The following is a 19,523-nucleotide window of genomic DNA, read 5'->3' as shown; positions in this document are numbered from 1 at the left end:
CTCATCCTGTCACTGCAGGCCTATGTAAACAGTCTTTCTCCCTCCTTCCCTGCAGGCCCCCATCATGAACCTAGCGTTTTATTTGCAGGCAGATAATGTACAGTATATCAATCTGGTGTTCTGCACTCATGAAGTTCATATTTTGCTTCTACAGATATTTCTCATCCTCTAATTGTGAAGCTTACCAGTAATGCTTGTATTGCACACTGCATGCACTTCAGGGCTTACACCAGGACCATCTGAAAGAGTTACAATAGTAACATCATAGGAGGTGAAATAAGCCAAAGCTGTGACGCTGAGGTTGTTCTCTGAGCCTTCGCTCACGCAGAGTGAAGCATTTTCTTCTTTTACCAAGGAGTCCTCATATATTCTAATCATGAAGCCAGAATTGTTACCAAAAGGACATTTCCACTTCAGCATTAGGGAAGGTTGCTTGGCCACTGGTTCACACTGAAATGAATTCACTGAGGCAGGAACTACACACACACAAAAAAAAGAACAAGAAAAAAACAGAGGAGTAAGATATCAAGTACTGTAGTCACCAGAAAAAAAAATGTCTGTTTAAGTTCAGTGTAAAACCACAGGATTCCTTCCATGTTTGAAAAGATGAAACCACTGCCTACAAGGACTTCCTACCCCACTTAGCACACTAAGCACACAGACCCTTTAGCACTCTGCAAGTCCTCTGCAGACAGCTTTACAGAGAAAACTTTGGTGGAGTATATCCACTGAGACCAGCAAAGTTTGCAAAATACAGAACCACCTACACTGAACATCTTTAGAGCAGTACATAATTGATGCTAATTTCTATATAACTGCATAGAAGTCTTATTAGCTAACAAGTAAGAAAAAGAGCATAAGCTCGGTGTAGTAAATGCACAGCAGCAGCCAGCGTTGCTCAAGCTCAGGCAAAACAGGACAAAAAGAAGGAAAGGACACAGCAGCACATACTGAAAGCAAAGGAGAAAAAAAGGGCATGGTGCCTAGCATGAGGAGCACAGGAGTACCTGAGTCTTCTCCTCTCTGCTGATGAACTGAGCAGGGCAGTGTGGCCAAGAGCCACACACTATAGTGCTGCATACAACCCAGCTGCAGCCACAGGCCCTCTAAAGGGGGAAGTTCCCCAGGCACAATGCACTCTCCTCAAAATAAAGACCTGAGGGCCTCATCCACAAGGAAAGCAACAATTGCCCTACAGCACTAACATTGCTGATGGTAGAGAGGCAGTGAAATAGAACAATATTGTATTTCTACCCTTGGGCAGGTAGGCAGCAAAATACAGCCCACCAGCAACAGGGCTGCAAGAAATGGTGACTTACTTGTGTACAGGTCTATGGACACTCCTTCTCCTTCAGTCTGGCTGTCATTCACCCCTGCAAACACCGTGAAAGTGTACAATGTCCCAGGGATTAACTTAGTGATTTCAGCTGCAGAGTCATTGGATGTCTGGTTCACACGAGAGGAGTCACTAACAACCTCTATCCTGTATGTGTAGGAGCTGGCATTGCTGTCAGTCACTGTCCATGTTAAGTTGACAGATGTGTCACCAACATACTCTGCCCTGAGATCCTGGACCGGGCTGGGCCCTGTGAAAGACAAGACAACAGTGTGTTGACCTGCAAGAACATCTGCTCACATACATAGACAGAAGAAACACAGGTACACCACTGCTTCACATCTCTCATTGTTGAGACACCAGGAGAACCCCAGCATCATCCCCAGAGGCTCCTGGAAGGTTTTGCATGCCAAGAGCCACACACTATAGTGCTGCCCAGAACCCAGCTGCAGCCACAGGCCCTCTAAAGGGGGAAGTTCCCCAGGCACAATGCACTCCCTTCAAAATAAAGACTGCAAGGAAGGCAACAATTCCCCTACAGCACTAACATTGCTGATGGCAGAGAGGCAGTGAAATAGAACAATATTGTACTTCTACCCTTGGGCAGGTAGGCAGAGCTCTGAGCTGCACAGCAAAACACAGCCCACCAGCAACAAGGCTGCAAGAAATGGTGACTTACTTGTGTACAGGTCTATGGACACTCCTTCTCCTTCAATCTGAATGTCATTCACTCCTGCAAACACCGTGAAAGTGTACAATGTCCCAGGGAGTAACTCGGTGATTTCAGCTCCAGGGGCACTGAACGTCAGGTTCCTGCTAAAGGAGCCATTGACAGCCTCTATCCTGTATGTGTCGGAGCTGCCATTGCTGTCACTCACTGTCCATGTTAAGTTGACAGATGTGTCACCAACATACTCTGCCCTGAGATCCTGGACTGGGCTGGGCCCTGTGAAAGACAAGACAACAGTGTGTCGACCTGCAAGAACATCTGCTCACACACAAGGACAAAAGGAACACAGGCACACCACTGCTACACTCTCTTCACATTTCTCACTGTGGAGACTCCAGGAGCACCTCAGCATCATCACTAGAGGTTCCTGGAGGCTTCTGCATCAATGGAGAGATACAAGAGAACCAGACACATAGTATTATAGTATCAGTCAGGGTTGGAAGGGACCACAAGGATCATCTAGTTCCAACCCCCCTGCCATGGGCAGGGACACCCCACACTAGTTCAGGCTGGCCAGAGCCTCATCCTGCCTGGTCTTATCATTGTGAGTGGGATTAATTTCCCCTTGACACTCCAAAGCAGAAGCATAGATCACCACCATGCCAGTTCTTCCATGGCTTCCCTTAGGAATTCAGAAGTGTTGTCAGGAAAGACAGAGGGCTGCAGGGGAAGGTGGGGAGAGGAGATAGTGGTGTATCTGTGCACAGCAAAACGTAAGCAACATCAAATATCACTGGAAAAGGAACAGAGGTGAACACCTGGGCACCCTGTTCTTTTGCCACTCTTCATGCCCTGATCTCACTCACTGAGATAAAAAGCTCACTGTCTAAAGCTCACTCTCCTACCGTAGCCCACTGGTGGCCCTAGGCCCCCAAAGCACACATGTTCCCTGGAAACATCACAATTTCTCTCTGTGGAAGCCATTTAAAATCAGGGTCTGAGGCCCTCATCCTTCACGAAGCACAGGCAGAAAAACTGCCCACATAAATCCTAGGCCAGGAAGGTAGATTCTGGGGAAGAGTTCCTTCATTTTACCACAGAATTTGGAGACCACATTCAATAATTGCTGGTTTGGAGAGGGCTTGTTTTACTTTACTTTTCAAAAGAAGGCTGTCTTTACCACACAAGCACCTCTGCAGGCAGGCAAAGCACAGCACTTCTGCCTGCAAGTCCTTCCATTTTCAATCCTTAGGCAGCTAGGCAACACACAGCAAAACACAGGCCAGCAGGAGGAAGGCTGTGAAAAATGGTGACTTACTTGTGTACAGGTCTATGGACACTCCTTCTCCTTCAGTCTGGCTGTCATTCACCCCTGCAAACACCGTGAAAGTGTACAGCGTCACACGGACCAACTCGGTGATTTCAGCTTCAGGGGCACTGAACGTCAGGTTCCTGCTAAAGGAGCCATTGACAACCTCTATTCTGTATGTGTAGGAGCTGGCATTGCTGTCAGTCACTGTCCATGTTAAGTTGACAGATGTGTCACCAACATACTCTGCCCTGAGATCCTGGATTGGGCTGGGCCCTGTGAAAGACAAGACAACAGTGTGTCGACCTGCAAGAACATCTGCTCACATACATAGACAGAAGAAACACAGAGACACCACTGCTTCACATCTCTTCACATCTCTCATTGTTGAGAATCCAGGAGAACCCCCAGCATCATCCCCAGAGGCTCCTGGAAACTTTTGCATGCCAAGAGCCACACACTACAGTGCTGCCCAGAACCCAGCTGCAGCCACAGGCCCTCTAAAGGGGGAAGTTCCCCAGGCACAATACACTCCCTTCAAAATAAAGACTGCAAGGAAGGCAACAGTTCCCCCACAGCACTAACATTGCTGATGGCAGAGAGGCAGTGAAATAGAAGGATACTGTATTTCTACCCTTGGGCAGGTAGGCAGAGCTCTGAGCTGCACAGCAAAACACAGCCCACCAGCAACAAGGCTGCAAGAAATGGTGACTTACTTGTGTACAGGTCTATGGACACTCCTTCTCCTTCAATCTGAATGTCATTCACTCCTGCAAACACCATGAAAGTGTACAATGTCCCAGGGAGTAACTCGGTGATTTCAGCTTCAGGGGCACTGAACGTCAGGTTCCTGCTAAAGGAGCCATTGACAACCTCTATCCTGTATGTGTAGGAGCTGGCATTGCTGTCACTCACTGTCCATGTTAAGTTGACAGAAGTCTCACCAACATACTCTGCCCTGAGATCCTGGGCTGGGCTGGGCCCTGTGAAAGACAAGACAACAGTGTGTCGACCTGCAAGAACATCTGCTCACACACAAGGACAGAAGAAACACAGACACACCACTGCTTCACTCTCTTCACATCACTCTTTTTTGAGACACCAGGAGAACCCCAGCATCATCCCCAGAGGCTCCTGAAGCCTTTTCCATGCTAAGAGCCACACACTACAGTGCTGCCCAGAACCCAGCTGCAGCCATAGGCCCTCTAAAGGGGGAAGTTCCCCAGGCACAATGCACTCCCTTCAAAATAACAACTTAAGGTGCTCATCCACAAGGAAGGCAACAGTTCCCCCACAGCACTAACATTGCTGATGGCAGGGAGGCAGTGAAATAGAACAATATTGTATTTCTACCCTTGGGCAGGTAGGCAGAGCTCTGAGCTGCACAGCAAAACACAGCCCACCAGCAACAAGGCTGCAAGAAATGGTGACTTACTTGTGTACAGGTCTATGGACACTCCTTCTCCTTCAATCTGAATGTCATTCACTCCTGCAAACACCGTGAAAGTGTACAATGTCCCAGGGAGTAACTCGGTGATTTCAGCTTCAGGGGCACTGAACGTCAGGTTCCTGCTAAAGGAGCCATTGACAGCCTCTATCCTGTATGTGTAGGAGCTGGCATTGCTGTCACTCACTGTCCATGTTAAGTTGACAGATGTGTCACCAACATACTCTGCCCTGAGATCCTGGACTGGGCTGGGCCCTGTGAAAGACAAGACAACAGTGTGTCGACCTGCAAGAACATCTGCTCACACACAAGGACAAAAGGAACACAGGCACACCACTGCTACACTCTCTTCACATTTCTCACTGTGGAGACTCCAGGAACACCTCAGCATCATCACTAGAGGCTCCTGGAGGCTTCTGCATCAATGGGGAGATATAAGAGAACTGAAGACACAACATTGTGAGTGAGATTAATTTCCCCTTGACACTCCAAAGCAGAATCTTAGATCACCACCATGCTCAGAAGGAAGAAGGCTGTAAAAAATTGGTGACTTACTTGTGTACAGGTCTATGGACACTCCTTCTCCTTCAGTCTGGCTGTCATTCACCCCTGCAAACACCGTGAAAGTGTACAGCGTCACACGGACCAACTCGGTGATTTCAGCTTCAGGGGCTCTGAACGTCAGGTTCCTGCTAAAGGAGCCATTGACAACCTCTATCCTGTATGTGTAGGAGCTGGCATTGCTGTCACTCACTGTCCATGTTAAGTTGACAGATGTGTCACCAACATACTCTGCCCTGAGATCCTGGACTGGGCTGGGCCCTATGAAAGACAAGACAACAGTGTGTCGACCTGCAAGAACATCTGCTCACACACAAGGACAGAAGAAACACAGACACACCACTGCTTCACATCTCTTCACATCACTTTTTTGAGACACCAGGAGACCCCCAGCATCATCCCCAGAGGCTTCTGGAGACTTTTGCATCACTGTGCAGCTAAGAGAGAAGTAAAATCCCACTGTGAGTGGGATTAATCTCCCTGTGACACTTTGAAGCAGCAGCACAGTTCATCACTGTGCCAGTTCTAGAGAGGACCTAGAGAGGTGGGCAGCAAAGAGGCAAGGATGGAGAAGAACATGGAGAAGGAAGATAATTAAAACCAAAACAATGCCACTAGGGCTGTTTCTGCTGCACACTAACATCCCATCGTTTGCAAATAGCTCAGCTCAGGCTCCAGGACCGCAATATCACAGCTATACGCAACAGCATTGAAGCATAACCTTCACGTAGGTAGGCAGAGCTCTGTGCTGCACAGCAAAATACAACCCAGCAGGTCCTGGGCTACAAGAAATGGTGACTTACTTGTGTACAGCTGTATGGATGCACTTTGTCCTACAATCTGATCACCATTTGGTACTGCAAACACTGTGAAATTGTACAGCATCCCAGGGACTAACTCGGTGATCGTGGCTTTGGTGTCATTGGATTCCTTGGTCACATGAGAGGAGCCACTAACGACCTCTACGCTGTACATGTAGGAGCTGTCACTGCCGCTGGGCGCTGTCCATGTTAAGTTGACAGAAGTCTCACCAACGTACTCTGCCTTGAGATCAAGAGTTGGGCTGGACTCTGTGAAAGGCAAGGGGTGGGGAATAAATCTTTAAAGCTGCAAGAATATTTTCTGACAAACACAGACAGGACTCTTCTCCCTGCTCTACCCAAATGACAGGTTTCTGTAACACAGGAATTGGCCTGTGAAAACAACTAAGCTATCCTTGCATGTTGCAAGGCTCTGCAAGCTACTTAATTCCTCAAGATTCACTTAATCTCGAGGAGTAAGACTGCCTGGCTGCAGCAGTGATGCTGTCCTGCCTCAGCTGCCATCTTCATGTAGGGTGCTGAGAAAGACTGGACCACATATTCTGCTCTAGTTTCATCCTGCACTGGCTATCCCCAAGGGAAGAGTGAATAGCACAGCTCTCCCCTAGATAACTGCTACAGTAGCCTCTGTACTGGGCAGAGTACTTCAGCTGTACTCATCACCTGGAAAGCTATAATTAGCAGGGAAGGCAGCTCGAGTCCAACAGTGATAAAACTATTGCAAGGCCACACACAGGCCTCATGCTCAAGGCCACAGCATTGAACTGTGCAGTCACAACTTCCCAGCTCCTTCCCTGTTCCAGTAAAGCAGCTGGATTCACATTAGCCCTGCAATGCTCTTTGCACTCTGGACTAGGGTTCAGGCTTAAAGTGCTAACACGGTACAAATGCATAAAATACCCTGAAGATTACTGCCCCAGTCACATTCCAAACCACTTACCTATTAGGTTGTCCAGATCACTTATTGCCCCATCAGACAGAGCTCTGGTCCATCTTCCACCTCCAGAGGCTTTGATCCCACTTAGAGAGTTTACTGCTAAATTATCATTACTACTGGTTCCTGTTTCTGCAGTTACATTTTTTGAGCTGCAATCTTCAGTGCCTGAAAGACAGAACACAAAGGCAGTAAGCATCTTTACAAGACTCCTGGGTTTCCCATTTGCACAAGTGCAGTCATTTACAGATACCACACACAGACCCCAAGTCCCTTCTGTATTCTCAGCTCATTCTCCCACAGAGATTTCACTTCACAGTTCCTGGGCTTACCGCTTTTAACTGCTGTGAATTCCTGCCTCATGACAGCTCCTCATCTCGACAAGTACAGCAGTTACAATCCTCACTTCAGAAAATCCTTAAAGCATCACTTTGGGCTCACTTCTTGTTTTGGGGTTTGTTTGTTTTTTCTTGCCTTTTAAGTTTATTTCCCAGTCTTTCTAAGCACATGACTTTACCAGAACTCTTTACAAACTGAAAAGCAAAAAGACTGAGTGCACATGGATAGCTTTAAATATCCTGATCTTTAAATATCCTTGAATGCACTGCAGGCATTACAGTGGAAATAGCATCTGAAATTGTGGCTGTTTAGGCTGGCTGCCTCACAAAAAGAAGCCCCAGACTTGAGACCTCCAGTGTCTATAGAGTGTCCAGCCCAGTGGGTGGACACAGGAAAAAGTTTATTTCTGCCCATAAATTCTGCACCCTTATAAATCTGGCTGCAAAGATACTGTCTTTCTCTTTCTCCCCTCTCTGCTCCCATGGGAGAGAGACACTCTCTTACCTGGTAACAAGGGGGGATATCAGCGGCCTCTTCGGCCTGAGTAACCTTTTTTCCACCTGCACAATCTTGGCCTTATTCAGAATAAACCCAACCAGGTTGGAAGAGACCTTCAAGATCATCGTGTCCAACCCATCAACCAATCCAACCCACCCAAACAGCTAACCCATGGCACCAAGCACCCCATCAAGTCTCCTTCTGAACACCTTCAATGACGGCGACTCCACCACCTCCTTGGGCAGCCCATTCCAATGGGCAATCACTCTCTCTGTATAGAACTTCTTCCTAACATCCAACCTGAACCTCCCCTGGCGCAGCCTGAGACTGTGTCCTCTTGTTCTGGTACTGGCTGCCTGGGAGAAGAAACCATCATCCGCCTGTCTACAACCTCCCTTCAGGTAGCTGTAGAGAGTGATAAGGTCACCCCTGAGTCTAATTAGGCCTAATGCCAGGGTAAAAAGGGGGTGGGAGTGGGGCAGTTCTGGCCTGGCCAGCCTGAAACCACCCTAGCAAGAGGGGGGAAAGAGTGAGCCCTGGGGTTTTGGGTGAACCCCAGAGGTGGGGAGAAGGGAAGTGTTGGGTTTTTTGGTCTGGTGTAAAGGAACTTTGCTATGCTCACCACTATGCTTTGTGGGTTTTGGTAGTACATGAATTGCTTTTCCATTTAAACTTTCCACTACTATCCACTCCATTTGTGTGCTACTCTTTTGCCCCTTTTGGAGCAACAGGGCAATCTGTCCTGTTCTAAACTAGGACAACTGTAAACTGCCCTATTTCCAAACAGTCCTCTCAGGAAACTGGGGTTTCCTTCTTGAAAGAAATTACACTGATGAGAGCTACATTTTAAAACTGAGCAACAGAATGATACTTACAGGCAGCTGTACATCTGACCTGGGAAGACAAAAAAGAAGAACAGAAGTTAAAACTTGAGAACTATCAGAAGCTCCAATAAAACAAGGACTGGTTTAATTAGCACACAGATGGGGGAAATCAGTTAAAAAGTAATAATTAAAACACAAAATTAAAAGCCCACTTTTCAACCTGCAAAAGACACACCAGAAAACTCACAGTCAGAAAAACAACAGGGAAAAAAGTGTTACAGACAAAAACCAAGCCCCAGCCATGCCTGGTAAAATGTTAGAATAAACCAAATCAGGTTGGAAGAGACCTTCAAGATCATCATGTCCAACCCATCAACCAATTCAACCCACCCAAACAGCTAACCCATGGCACCAAGCACCCCATCAAGTCTCCTCCCGAACACCTCCAGTGATGGTGACTCCACCACCTCCCCGGGCAGCCCATTCCAATGGGCAATCACTCTCTCTGGATAGAACTTCTTCCTAACATCCAACCTGAATCTCCCCTGGCGCAGCCTGAGACTGTGTCCTCTTGTTCTGGTGCTGGTTGCCTGGGAGAAGAGACCAACCTCTGCCTGTCTACAATCTCCCTTCAGGTAGTTGTAGAGAGCAATAAGGTCACCCCTGAGTCTCCTCTTCTCCAGGCTAAGCAGTCCCAGCTCCCTCAGCCTCTCCTCACAGGGCTGTGTTCCAAACCCCTCACCAACTTCGTTGCTCTTCTCTGGACTCGTTCCAGCAAGTCAACCTCCTTCCTAAACTGAGAGGCCCAGAACTGGACACAGGACTCGAGGTGTGGCCTAACCAGTGCAGTGTACAGGGGCAGAATGACCTCCCTGCTCCTGCTGGCCACACTGTTCCTGATGCAGGCCAGGATGCCATTGGCCCTCTTGGCTGCCTGGGCACACTGCAGGCTCATGTTCAGCCTACCATCGACCAGTACCCCCAGGTCCCTCTCTGCCTGGCTGCTCTCAGCCACTCTGACCCCAGCCTGTAGCACTGCATGGGGTTGTTGTGGCCAATGTGCAGAACCTGGCACTTGGATGTGTTCAATCTCCTGCCCTTGGCCTTTGCCCATCTGTCCAGCCTGTTGAGGTCCCTCTGCAGAGCCTCTCTACCCTCCAGCAGATCAACTCCTGGCCCCAGCTTGGTGTCATCAGCAAATTTACTGATGATTGACTCAATGCCCTCATCCAGATCATCAATAAAGATGTTAAAGAGCACAGGGCCCAGCACTGATCCCTGGGGCACACCACTACTGACTGGCTGCCAGCTGGCTGTGACACCATTCACCACCACTCTCTGGGCTTGGCCCTCCAGCTAGTTCCTAACCCAGTGCAGTGTGCTCCCGTCCAAGCCATGGGCTGACAGCTTGGCCAGCAGTTTGCTATGGGGAAAGTTTCCAGCTTTTCTTTTTCTCTCTGTACCAGGTTATTTTGTCACCAAACCAGTTTGCATGAGGTATGCTGATTACTTTGCACACACCAATTTAAATCCCCAAACCTCCAAGATCTTAGTTAAAAGAAAAGAGAAAGACACTTCAGTCAGCGCCTTCAACACCATCCCACAAAACACAGCAGATGTGAATTAGGTCTTTCTATATGCATAAGAATTTTTGCTCTCCTCCTTTTGCTGCGTAAACCTCTCTACTACTTCTCACAAAAGAGTCTTTTGCATTTTCTGAACTAAAACCTCAGTGCAGTCAATGTGCAGAACACTCAGGACTGTACTTGGGGAGCTGGCTGATGTATGTGCACATATCCAGGAAGAATCAGCTGCTCTGCTCGCTCTGCTTACAAGCACGCCACAATTTTGCTCTGAAAGTGCTTCTGAGTCTTTGAACTTCGTGCTTTAACTTCCTAATAAGCCTTTTCCCCTCCCTTAGTGTGCAACCCAGCCCTCGTCGAGGAGTTTGTTCATCTCCCTGCAGGCGGCAGCACAATATGCTGCTGAAGGAGAGACAGAAAGGGCTGAGGTCTGTAGGCGCTGGAGAGGAAACCCTGAGTTCCTGGGACTGGTGGCTGCCAACCGACTGCGGCAGCCGCTTTTGTCATGAAACAGACTGCTGCAGCAGTTATCCCAAGGATTAAATACTATTCACCTTGCAAAGCTACACCTGACAAGGCAAACCCAGACATGCAGAGATAGGTGTTCCCCAGACAGGCAGCTCCCCAGCACGGTATTGCAGACCCACAAGTCTCAGTGCCTTGGGCCAGGGAGGCTTGCAGGTGTGGGAGGTTGTGTCCATGAACCTCTGGGTCTGGTTTGGCATCCTGCTGGGTGCAGTCAGAGTCAGTCCCTGGCCCCAGCAGCTCTAACATCACCTGCAGAAGGGCTGGTCTTTTGGTTGGCCTTATGCTGTGCTGTTCCTGGAAAACCCAGATCACTTTTATGGCTGATGGAGCTTTACCCATACAAAGCACCAAGCCTGCTGGTTGCAGAGGCTGACACACTTATCTAAGCACTTCAAGTTGTGTCACTTTCTCTTTCCACCATCTTTTCTTAGAGAGTTTCTTAGCTGTTTCTGCAATTCCACAAGCTAACTCAAAATAAGGAGCTATATCCCAACAACCCAATACAAATCCTGAAGCCCAAATCATTCATCCCATAGCTTCTATGTTGTTGGTGTCACAAGCAGCTCCATCAGCAGTACCTCCCCGCAAGACAACATAGCAGACATAGCCTCAAAAAGTAGTCAGAAGATACCACTAAATCTCATTTTTTATATGGGAGACTACAAAAAACACTCTCCACAAAGATGAGGCAAGCCACCTGGCTAGAAGCAACACTATAAGCAAGCCCTCTACCTTTACAGCCAGGAGAAATGCAGCAGGAGCAAGCTGCAGGTGGAGTGACCCCCTTCCAGCCTGGGATGATTTAAGTGCCACAGCAGGAAGAGTCTAGGCACACTCTTAAGAACTAATGCCTGGTCTTCTCTAGTGGTACTGACAGCTCAGCATGTGAAGAACATGCAGATGTTCTGCATGCAAGCATGAGGCTCCTCCTCAACCTTTCTGAACATTTGAGAGCCCAGCTGCACTGCAAGGCTGTTAGGCAGCGAGGAAATACTTCTCTGCAGCCAGGTCAAGAACCCTTCTGTATTCTTTCACAAAGAAGTATCCAAGGAAAAAGAAACTACAAAGGAAAAAGCATCTCTTGAGACAGGAAAACACTACCATGCAGGGTTCAGAGTGGAAGTGCTAAGCCATGTGGAAACAGCTGCTGAATGATGAGCAAGAGGTGAGACTCGCTGGAAAGCACAGCAATCTGAAAGCAAAGCCAGGCAGGCACTATGCTTGTTAAGAAAGGGAAACTGCAAAAAGCACAAAGACAACAACAAGTAACACCACAGGACTAAGTCACAGGGATTTCTGCAGCCCTACAGATAAAACAGCAAAAGCCTGACATTACCCACAACCTGCCCTTGAGTCGCTTTCCCTTCTGTGAAACTGCCTGAAGATGAAGAAGTTTCTCCTCTGCTTCTCTCTAGAGTTTGAGCTCGGGGCATGGCATCCTTCCTGAGCCACAGATATCATATGATAGAAACAGCTACACTGCTGGGTCCCTCTGCTTCTCATCTCCCTGTCTGCTCCCTGCCATCTCAAAGCAGCAGGATATTGACTCCTGTTTTACCCCCAGCTACAGCAGTCTGATCCAACAGCAGGTTATCCCCAAGCTGCTGGAAGCTTGGTTGCAGTGTCACACGTGGGGTTTGTTAATGATGCTCCAACTACACAAGGGAAGTTGCGCTGAAGGTTCTGTCACTTGAAGAGCAGCTTCCCATCGCTTCACTCACTTGTTTATCACACACTTGGGCAGTACCCCCCCTGCAATACCCCTCTGGCCTTCCAGAGCCCTGTGTGCAAACCAAACTCACAAAACAGCCCCCTGTCAGCAGCAGGCAGACCTCCTCCAGAAACCCCAAACCACAGAGAACAAATGATCCCATTGCCAAGCCTCAGGCTGACTCAGTCATTCCATGCTGTATTTTTCAACACAAGCCATGAACTGCACTGTTCCCTGGTCCTGTGTTATCACCTAATGGGAGCTATTTATACAAAACAGTTGTTATTTCAGAGGGCATTTGTGCTGAACACCTGATTCTCCTTGTATTTGCATCTAATATACCAGGAGCTCTGCCATCTCTGCTTTCTTTTTAATAGCACAAATCATTCATCTACAGAGCTGAAACTTGGAGCAGGGGTGGAACATCCCTCCTCAAGAAAACAAAAGATGGCAAGATGCTAAACACTGAACATTTCAGCTGAACAACAGGAGTGATGTGTGTACAGGAACTCATCACTGTCATCAGCTATGGCAAATGAACCTTTTCACGTCACAGCCACAGGTGGAGCCTGATCAAAGGCTGTCTGCTCCAGAGGAGCTGGAGAATTCATCTGCACTCGCACAAGGACGGTCCCAAGCTCCGTACAGGTGCAGTTTATTATTGAGCAGGAGCTGGTGGTGCCTAATAGAGGTGGGATATTCAGCTCCTCCCTCAAGTATACTAATTGAGAAATTATTAGTCCCACAAGGGATTTTATTGAGGAAGAAATAAGATGTGCTGCAGAAAAACATCTTCAAAGACACTAAGTGGCTGACAAGCCCAAGTTCCACTGATAGTAAGATTTAGACTGAGACACTCTCAGGAGCAGGATTTAAAACAGGTCTGCTGTACACATGCAGGAAGCCACAGGAACTGGTCAGCAGCAGGGAAGACAGCAGTGCTTCCCCTGCTGCTAGCTGGGAGACTTCAGATCAGCTTGGATCTGCTGCCAGATAGCACTCACTAATGGAGTTAGGGTTCCTGCCCCAGAGGAAAAACCCTTGTCGCCAGCAGCCCACCTGTCTGGGGTGCTCCAGTTTCCAAAACAAACAACGTGGTTTGGTTTATGTAAATACAAGGTTATGAGGCTGGCTGAACAGTCAAAGTGAGCAAACCCAAAAAAAACCCTTAGCCACGAATCCTTTCTGAGGACACTACTTGAGGCTGCTGCTTGCTGTTTCTTGTGGGCTCACCAGTGTGAGCCTTGTGACTCAGATGCAAAAAGCCAGGAAATTAATCACACCCCTCCCAAAGTTTTCACCTTCAGATCTCTTCTGCACCCACCCATCCTCTTAGATTTGGAGGAACTCCACAGAAATACTACAAAGCAATCACAGCAGTCTCCAAAGTCTTCTCTCAACACCCTATCACAAAAGGAACAGCATACTCAAAATCACTGCCCCAGTAACCCTGCTCTCACTTCCTTCCATGCCCACCTACCATTAGTTGTCCCAAATCTATGGGTGCTAGGGCAAGACACTATGCTGCAACCACCAGGACAGTTTGGAGACTCCAGGCACCAGCCACCACCTGTCAGCCAACAAACATTAACCAGTCAAGATGCTGTAGCTCAGCCACTTGTAACCCACTCTGCCACCTCTGGTATCTCCTCACACTTGGCACAGGTCTAGTCAGAAAGCATTCTCACTCAAATGTTTTATTCAAGGTCCCATAAAGTAAGTGTAAATTAAACCTTGGGATGCCACTGGGAAGCCCCACAGTAACAGAAGTGGGATTGCCCAGGTGTTGCATCTGCAGCCTGGCAGAGCTTTCCCACACCTGCTGATTTTTGAGGACTCATGAGGCCCTGACTGCTGTTCTAGCTGGAGACATACCCTTACTGCACTGAGAGTGTGGAACTGGAAGTTGCATCTTCTGAGGTCTGAAGTGAAAAAATGATCACACCAGAAAATGAGCTGAAGTATACCAGTGCAATAGCTTACCTTATTTTCTGGTTTCTTCCTAAAATGGCCCATCTTCAATTGCAAAGCATTTCTCATTGTGCTGTTACACTACCATAAAATGCACAGACACTCAGCTGTGTCGGGCCAAGACAAGTGTTCTCCCCTGTGCTCATTGTAAGAAAGGAAAAAAGCCAATGCAGATGAAGTTGGTAGATTCACCCCTAGCTATATTCAATCACCAAATTCAATGGCTTTTATGAATACTCACCCCTCCTGGATCAGCTCCTTACTACTTGAAGGAGGAAACAGTCAACAGGAGGCTTAAGTCAGAAGCTAACACTTAATTACCTTACACAGCTTCATTTGAGACTGATTACTTTCTGGATTTGGTGCTAGGGTTTGGCTGTGGTTTTATTGAACTTCCCAGTGTATATTTATTCTGCTGAGTTTATTTTAACTGTAAGCCACAACAGAGGTTTTGATTCAAATTAACTCTAGATGATGTCAATAATATGCCACATTCACTTCCAACCAAAGACAGAGAATATTCTGTGGCAAGTGTCAGCTCTATAGGTTTCCCCCCTGGTATCTTAGGAAGGCAGTCATGGCCTATCCACAGAAAACCATTGCACAGAATATTTGGTTTATCCATGGGGGGAGGAGGGAGGAAGATTTCATTTGAGAAGCAGTGCACCCTTTCTGCAAGATCTTTGGAGTCTTTCAGGGTTTTTTTTAACCCTGAATGAGCAGCTCTGCTAATGAGACTGCATGGGAGCAGATAGAGATGCAGAACCCAGTGGAAACAAACACGAGCTGATGTTTGTTATTAACTGGGTAGGGCTAGACCCTCTCAGGACACCAAGTTGTATTAGGAAGCTATGCAAAACCCTAAAGCAGTTGGCAGCCATACCCAACTGTGCACAGGCTATTTTGAGCTATTCTGCAGTTATGTGAAAGAGGAAAGACTATTTCCAATTTGCATGTATTTATATTTCACCCCTGACATTTCTAAAGTCTCTCTTCCCCTGAAGCAAGTTTTTTCTCCAAAGAAGGACCCAATATAGCTTTTTTTCACTGGCTTTTATGAAAACAGATGAGAAGATTCTGGTTTATGCAGCACCTCCAGTGAACTAAAAAAAGTTGTGGGAGACAAAGCATTGTAGGAAAGCCAAGATGAAACACCAAATGGAAATTTCTGGTGAATTATACAGGAGAAAGTTCTTTCTTCTTCTCCTGATTTTTCTTCCAGTTTTACCTGTAAATGCTTCTCAGAGCTAGCCAGGGAAGGAGAAGTTTTCTGGGCAACATGTCAAAATGAAAGAAGAAAAAACCCCAAGACCTCAACTCAATTCTACCTCCTAGATCTATTTTCCCTTCTCCAGTCCTACTTTCAAGAACACATCTCCTGACTAAATTTTCCTGTGGTTTGGTAGAAGGAAACAACTCATCTACCTGAGTACATGCAAAGCAAACAAGCAACAGAAATACTTAAGACAAAGCAATACAAATCTTGGTAGGAAATGGGCTGACAATAGGCCCAGACTCCAACCACAACTGCATCACAACTCTCATCATTGCACCTAGGAAGCACTATCAGACTTCTTCCCAACAGCTTTCAGATCAAACAATTTAAAACTTCTCCATGCAACCCAGTAGCTGTTCTGTTTCCTCCAGACCTCCTGGTCCTGCAAACTACCTCCCAGTTCAGTATCACAGTATCACAAAGGTTGGAAGAGACCTCAAGGATCATTGAGTCCAACCTGTCACCACAGACCGCATGACTAGACCATGGCACCAAGTGCCACGTCCAATCTCCTCTTGAACACCTCCAGGGATGGTGACTCCACCACCTCCCTGGGCAGCCCATTCCAATGACTAATGACTCTCTTGGTGAAGAACTTTCTCTTCACCTCCAGCCTAAACTTCCCCTGGCACAGCTTGAGACTGCCCCCCTTGTTCTGGTGCTGGTTGACTAGAAGAAGAGACTAACCCCTTCCTGGCTACAGCCACCTTTCAGGTAGTTGTAGAGGGCAATGAGGTCACCCCTGAGCCTCCTCTTCTCCAGGCTAAGCAACCCCAGCTCCCTCAGCCTCTCCTCATAGGGCTTGTGCTCAAGGCCTCTCACCAGTAGCATGTCCCCAAGCACCCTGCAATCTTCCAGCTGAGAAAACAAAAACCCCTTCATCCTGGAGAAATGCTGAGAAGTTTCAGCAAGTTTAAATTATTCACATAACCTAGCAAGTCCTACATGAAATGTCTCTTCAGGGGTGGTCCTGCTGAAGGAGCTTACAAAGAGAACAGAGTGCTTACTTGACAATGGCAATGAGTAATATTCAAAACAACTACTCCCTAACCCCCAAACTGTTATCCTGCTTGAGCTGCACATCGTACCCACATCAGCTGAGCTGCAGCTGGGTGTGTAACAAGCAATGCCTGACCCCAAACCCCTCCTCTTTTAATCAGAATTTTCAGTGGCCATGGCCAGTCTCTTTCTTCCAAAACTAAGAAAGCATCAAGCTTTATTTTATGTGGACAAGGCACATTCCTGCCTGCAGCCTAACAGCACTGGGGCTTTTTTTACCACTGTGAGTCATTACTTGGGCACACCCTGGAAAGAGGAGGATACAATAAAAGATATTGAAAGAAAAATTTAAAGGAATTAAAAACAAAAAAAAGGCAGAAAAAAAAAACCCAAATCCCCCTGTGGCAATGCCACAATGCTAACTGTCCCCAGATCAGCAGGGCTGGCCACCCAGGCAACATGGAAAATGTACCCCAGAGCCAGCAGCTGCCCGATCCTTGCAGCAGAGTCATGAAAATGAGGAGAACTTCCTGACAGGGCTCTGTGTCAGAGCTGCATAGCTGAGAGTGACAGAGGCTCTCAAGTTTCTCTTATCACAAGCAGATTTCACTTTTCTGAGCCAGACAACTTAGACTCTCCACAGTCTTTGCCCAGGAAAGTGTTAAAAGACACTTCCCAAAGAGAACGACATTGAGCTGTGTTTGGATTGAGAGGTTCCCCAAGTAAAAGTAGCTGTAAAGGGATTCTAAAATTTACACAAAACCTCAAATACATCAAGAAAGATAATTTGTATTGAAAATAAAGACTGAATTTTTGATCTATGACACCCTGTTTGGGGGCCCACCAGAGTCTTCAGTTTGCTCACACAGAGCTCCAAACTGTCCTAGACAGAAAATCCTGTTTTAATATGGCAGTCTTGATGCTGGTACATGAAGGGCTTGTTGTTTCCTGCCTCACTTCTATACTTTCCACAGAACAGTTAATCTTTTTGCCCTTACCAGGGTCCTGAAAACCTCCTAATTTAAAAAGCAATGAGGTGTGCAGCTGGGAGAAACCAGCCTGTGACCGCTGCCCGACATGGAGACCTCTCAGGCTAACCTTCATCTCCTCCTTCACGCTCTGTTACTGTTTATTATCACTTATTTATGCTCCTTCAGCACGTTCAGTTCTAACTCCATGTGCAATGCTCCACTGGAATTCGAATAAGTTATCTGCATGGCACTGCCCTTGCCCCACCGCTGGGTAAAGGAGGGAGGAAAGCAATCCTTGCTCACTAGCCCCAGAGCAGCTCGCTTTGGTAATGCGGCCCTGAGACCACTAGAGGCCCCAACAAAACCATCCAACTTCAGTCCCAGCGACGAACAGCGGTGAAATACACCTAAATTCCCATAAAAGTTGACATATTCTGGAAAGTAGAAGGCTCAGGATGACCATGCTAGAGCATAAAACATGGACACAGATGTAAATGCTGGCTCCAGATGCAGATGATAGGAGCTAGTGACACCATGCCCAGCTGGCTAAGGCGGGCTCATTGCATCTTCAAGCATCACAAACCTGTCATGAGAGAAGTAATTTCATACAACAGATTACTGGATGGACCTTAGAATTTCTTCAAGGCATTTATCTACTACACCAGCTGCACTGTTTTGTATTGAAGCTGCATTTTTTCCACAGGCCATAAAAGCAAAGGAGCATTTGATCAACTGCTCCAAAATAGATAGCAAACAAATGTGATTTTAAACCTTTTCCAACTCTAAAATAAGTCAGATCTGGCTGATCTACAAGGATCAGATTATCAAAACCACAAACAATCTGATTAAACAATGTTTCTCCATATGCTGTTTTCACATGCAGCACCACAGGGCTGGGGGACACCCTTGAGGTTTGCCTGCAACTTTCAGCCCATTTAATCCTTTAATGAATTTAAACTGTAGCAAAAGACAAGTAGACTGCAAACGCTCAAAACATGTAGTAGTACTCCTGGGAGGGAACAAAAGATCTCATTGTAGAGCTCCAGTAAGTTCATCTAGGGCTCTGGTAGAGCCTCTCTTTTCCTCTGCTTTGAACAGAAGCTGAATAGAAACAGGACTGAGAATTGGCTCTGCCATCGCCCCAGCGCCAGGCTCGCCTCTATGAATACACTGAGGCTGCATGAGAAGTTATTCACTGACAACAACATGGGCTCTCTCTCACTTCCCACTCAATAGGCATGTCTATCAAAGGTCAACTTCATGGCCATCTGGGAGGACTGGCTATGGTAGAAAAAGGCTGGATGATGCAGGGTCAAAACTGGAGATCAAACTGACACTGCAGCCTGACCAGCTGCAAACTTCTCATTCTAGAAATACAATACCCATGGCTTCTTTCTCCTTCCAAGACACCCAAAGGGCCTCCTGCTGATCTGTATGTTTAGCTTAGCTCTGATACAGATCACATCACCAGCAGCTCACTTTGGAGTCTTGTGTTTTAGAGGAAGATTTGTTTACATGATTTGTTGTGAGTCTCAAAACCCCTTCATTGCAAATAAGCTGCATGCCGTATCACTGGGCGGTGTTTGCTTAGCCTCGAGAGAAGAAACAGAGGAAGCTTTTGAAACTAAAGGGTCAATTTCCACAACACTGTGGTCATTGCTCACTTTGAGCAGTAACACCACTGGTGTGGCTTCCCACAGCCCTTGCTCCTTCCACACAACTACCTATTTTCTGCTAGCTACGTC

The 19,523-nt window shown here is 47.1% G+C and overlaps 1 protein-coding gene across 1 annotated transcript in view; it reads right to left on the bottom strand.

The window, feature by feature from the left end:
- PTPRJ (protein tyrosine phosphatase receptor type J) overlaps window positions 1-19,523 on the bottom strand; it is a 74,911-nt gene that overhangs the window by 12,353 nt on the left and 43,035 nt on the right. The window contains exons 2-11 of the mRNA XM_068148295.1: window positions 8,791-8,809; window positions 7,085-7,246; window positions 6,127-6,393; window positions 5,318-5,584; window positions 4,751-5,017; window positions 4,032-4,298; window positions 3,325-3,591; window positions 2,016-2,282; window positions 1,320-1,586; window positions 186-476 (exon numbers count right to left, since the gene is read on the bottom strand). Coding sequence (XP_068004396.1) covers window positions 186-476; window positions 1,320-1,586; window positions 2,016-2,282; window positions 3,325-3,591; window positions 4,032-4,298; window positions 4,751-5,017; window positions 5,318-5,584; window positions 6,127-6,393; window positions 7,085-7,246; window positions 8,791-8,809 — 2,341 coding nt within the window. The remainder of the gene's footprint in view (window positions 1-185; window positions 477-1,319; window positions 1,587-2,015; window positions 2,283-3,324; window positions 3,592-4,031; window positions 4,299-4,750; window positions 5,018-5,317; window positions 5,585-6,126; window positions 6,394-7,084; window positions 7,247-8,790; window positions 8,810-19,523) is intronic.

The sequence above is a fragment of the Melanerpes formicivorus genome, unplaced genomic scaffold (assembly GCF_026170545.1).
Source record: "Melanerpes formicivorus ecotype bairdi unplaced genomic scaffold, bMelFor1.0.p_v2 SCAF_16, whole genome shotgun sequence".
Classification (NCBI taxonomy): domain Eukaryota; kingdom Metazoa; phylum Chordata; class Aves; order Piciformes; family Picidae; genus Melanerpes; species Melanerpes formicivorus.
This window is presented reverse-complemented; position numbering and strand designations above follow the sequence as displayed.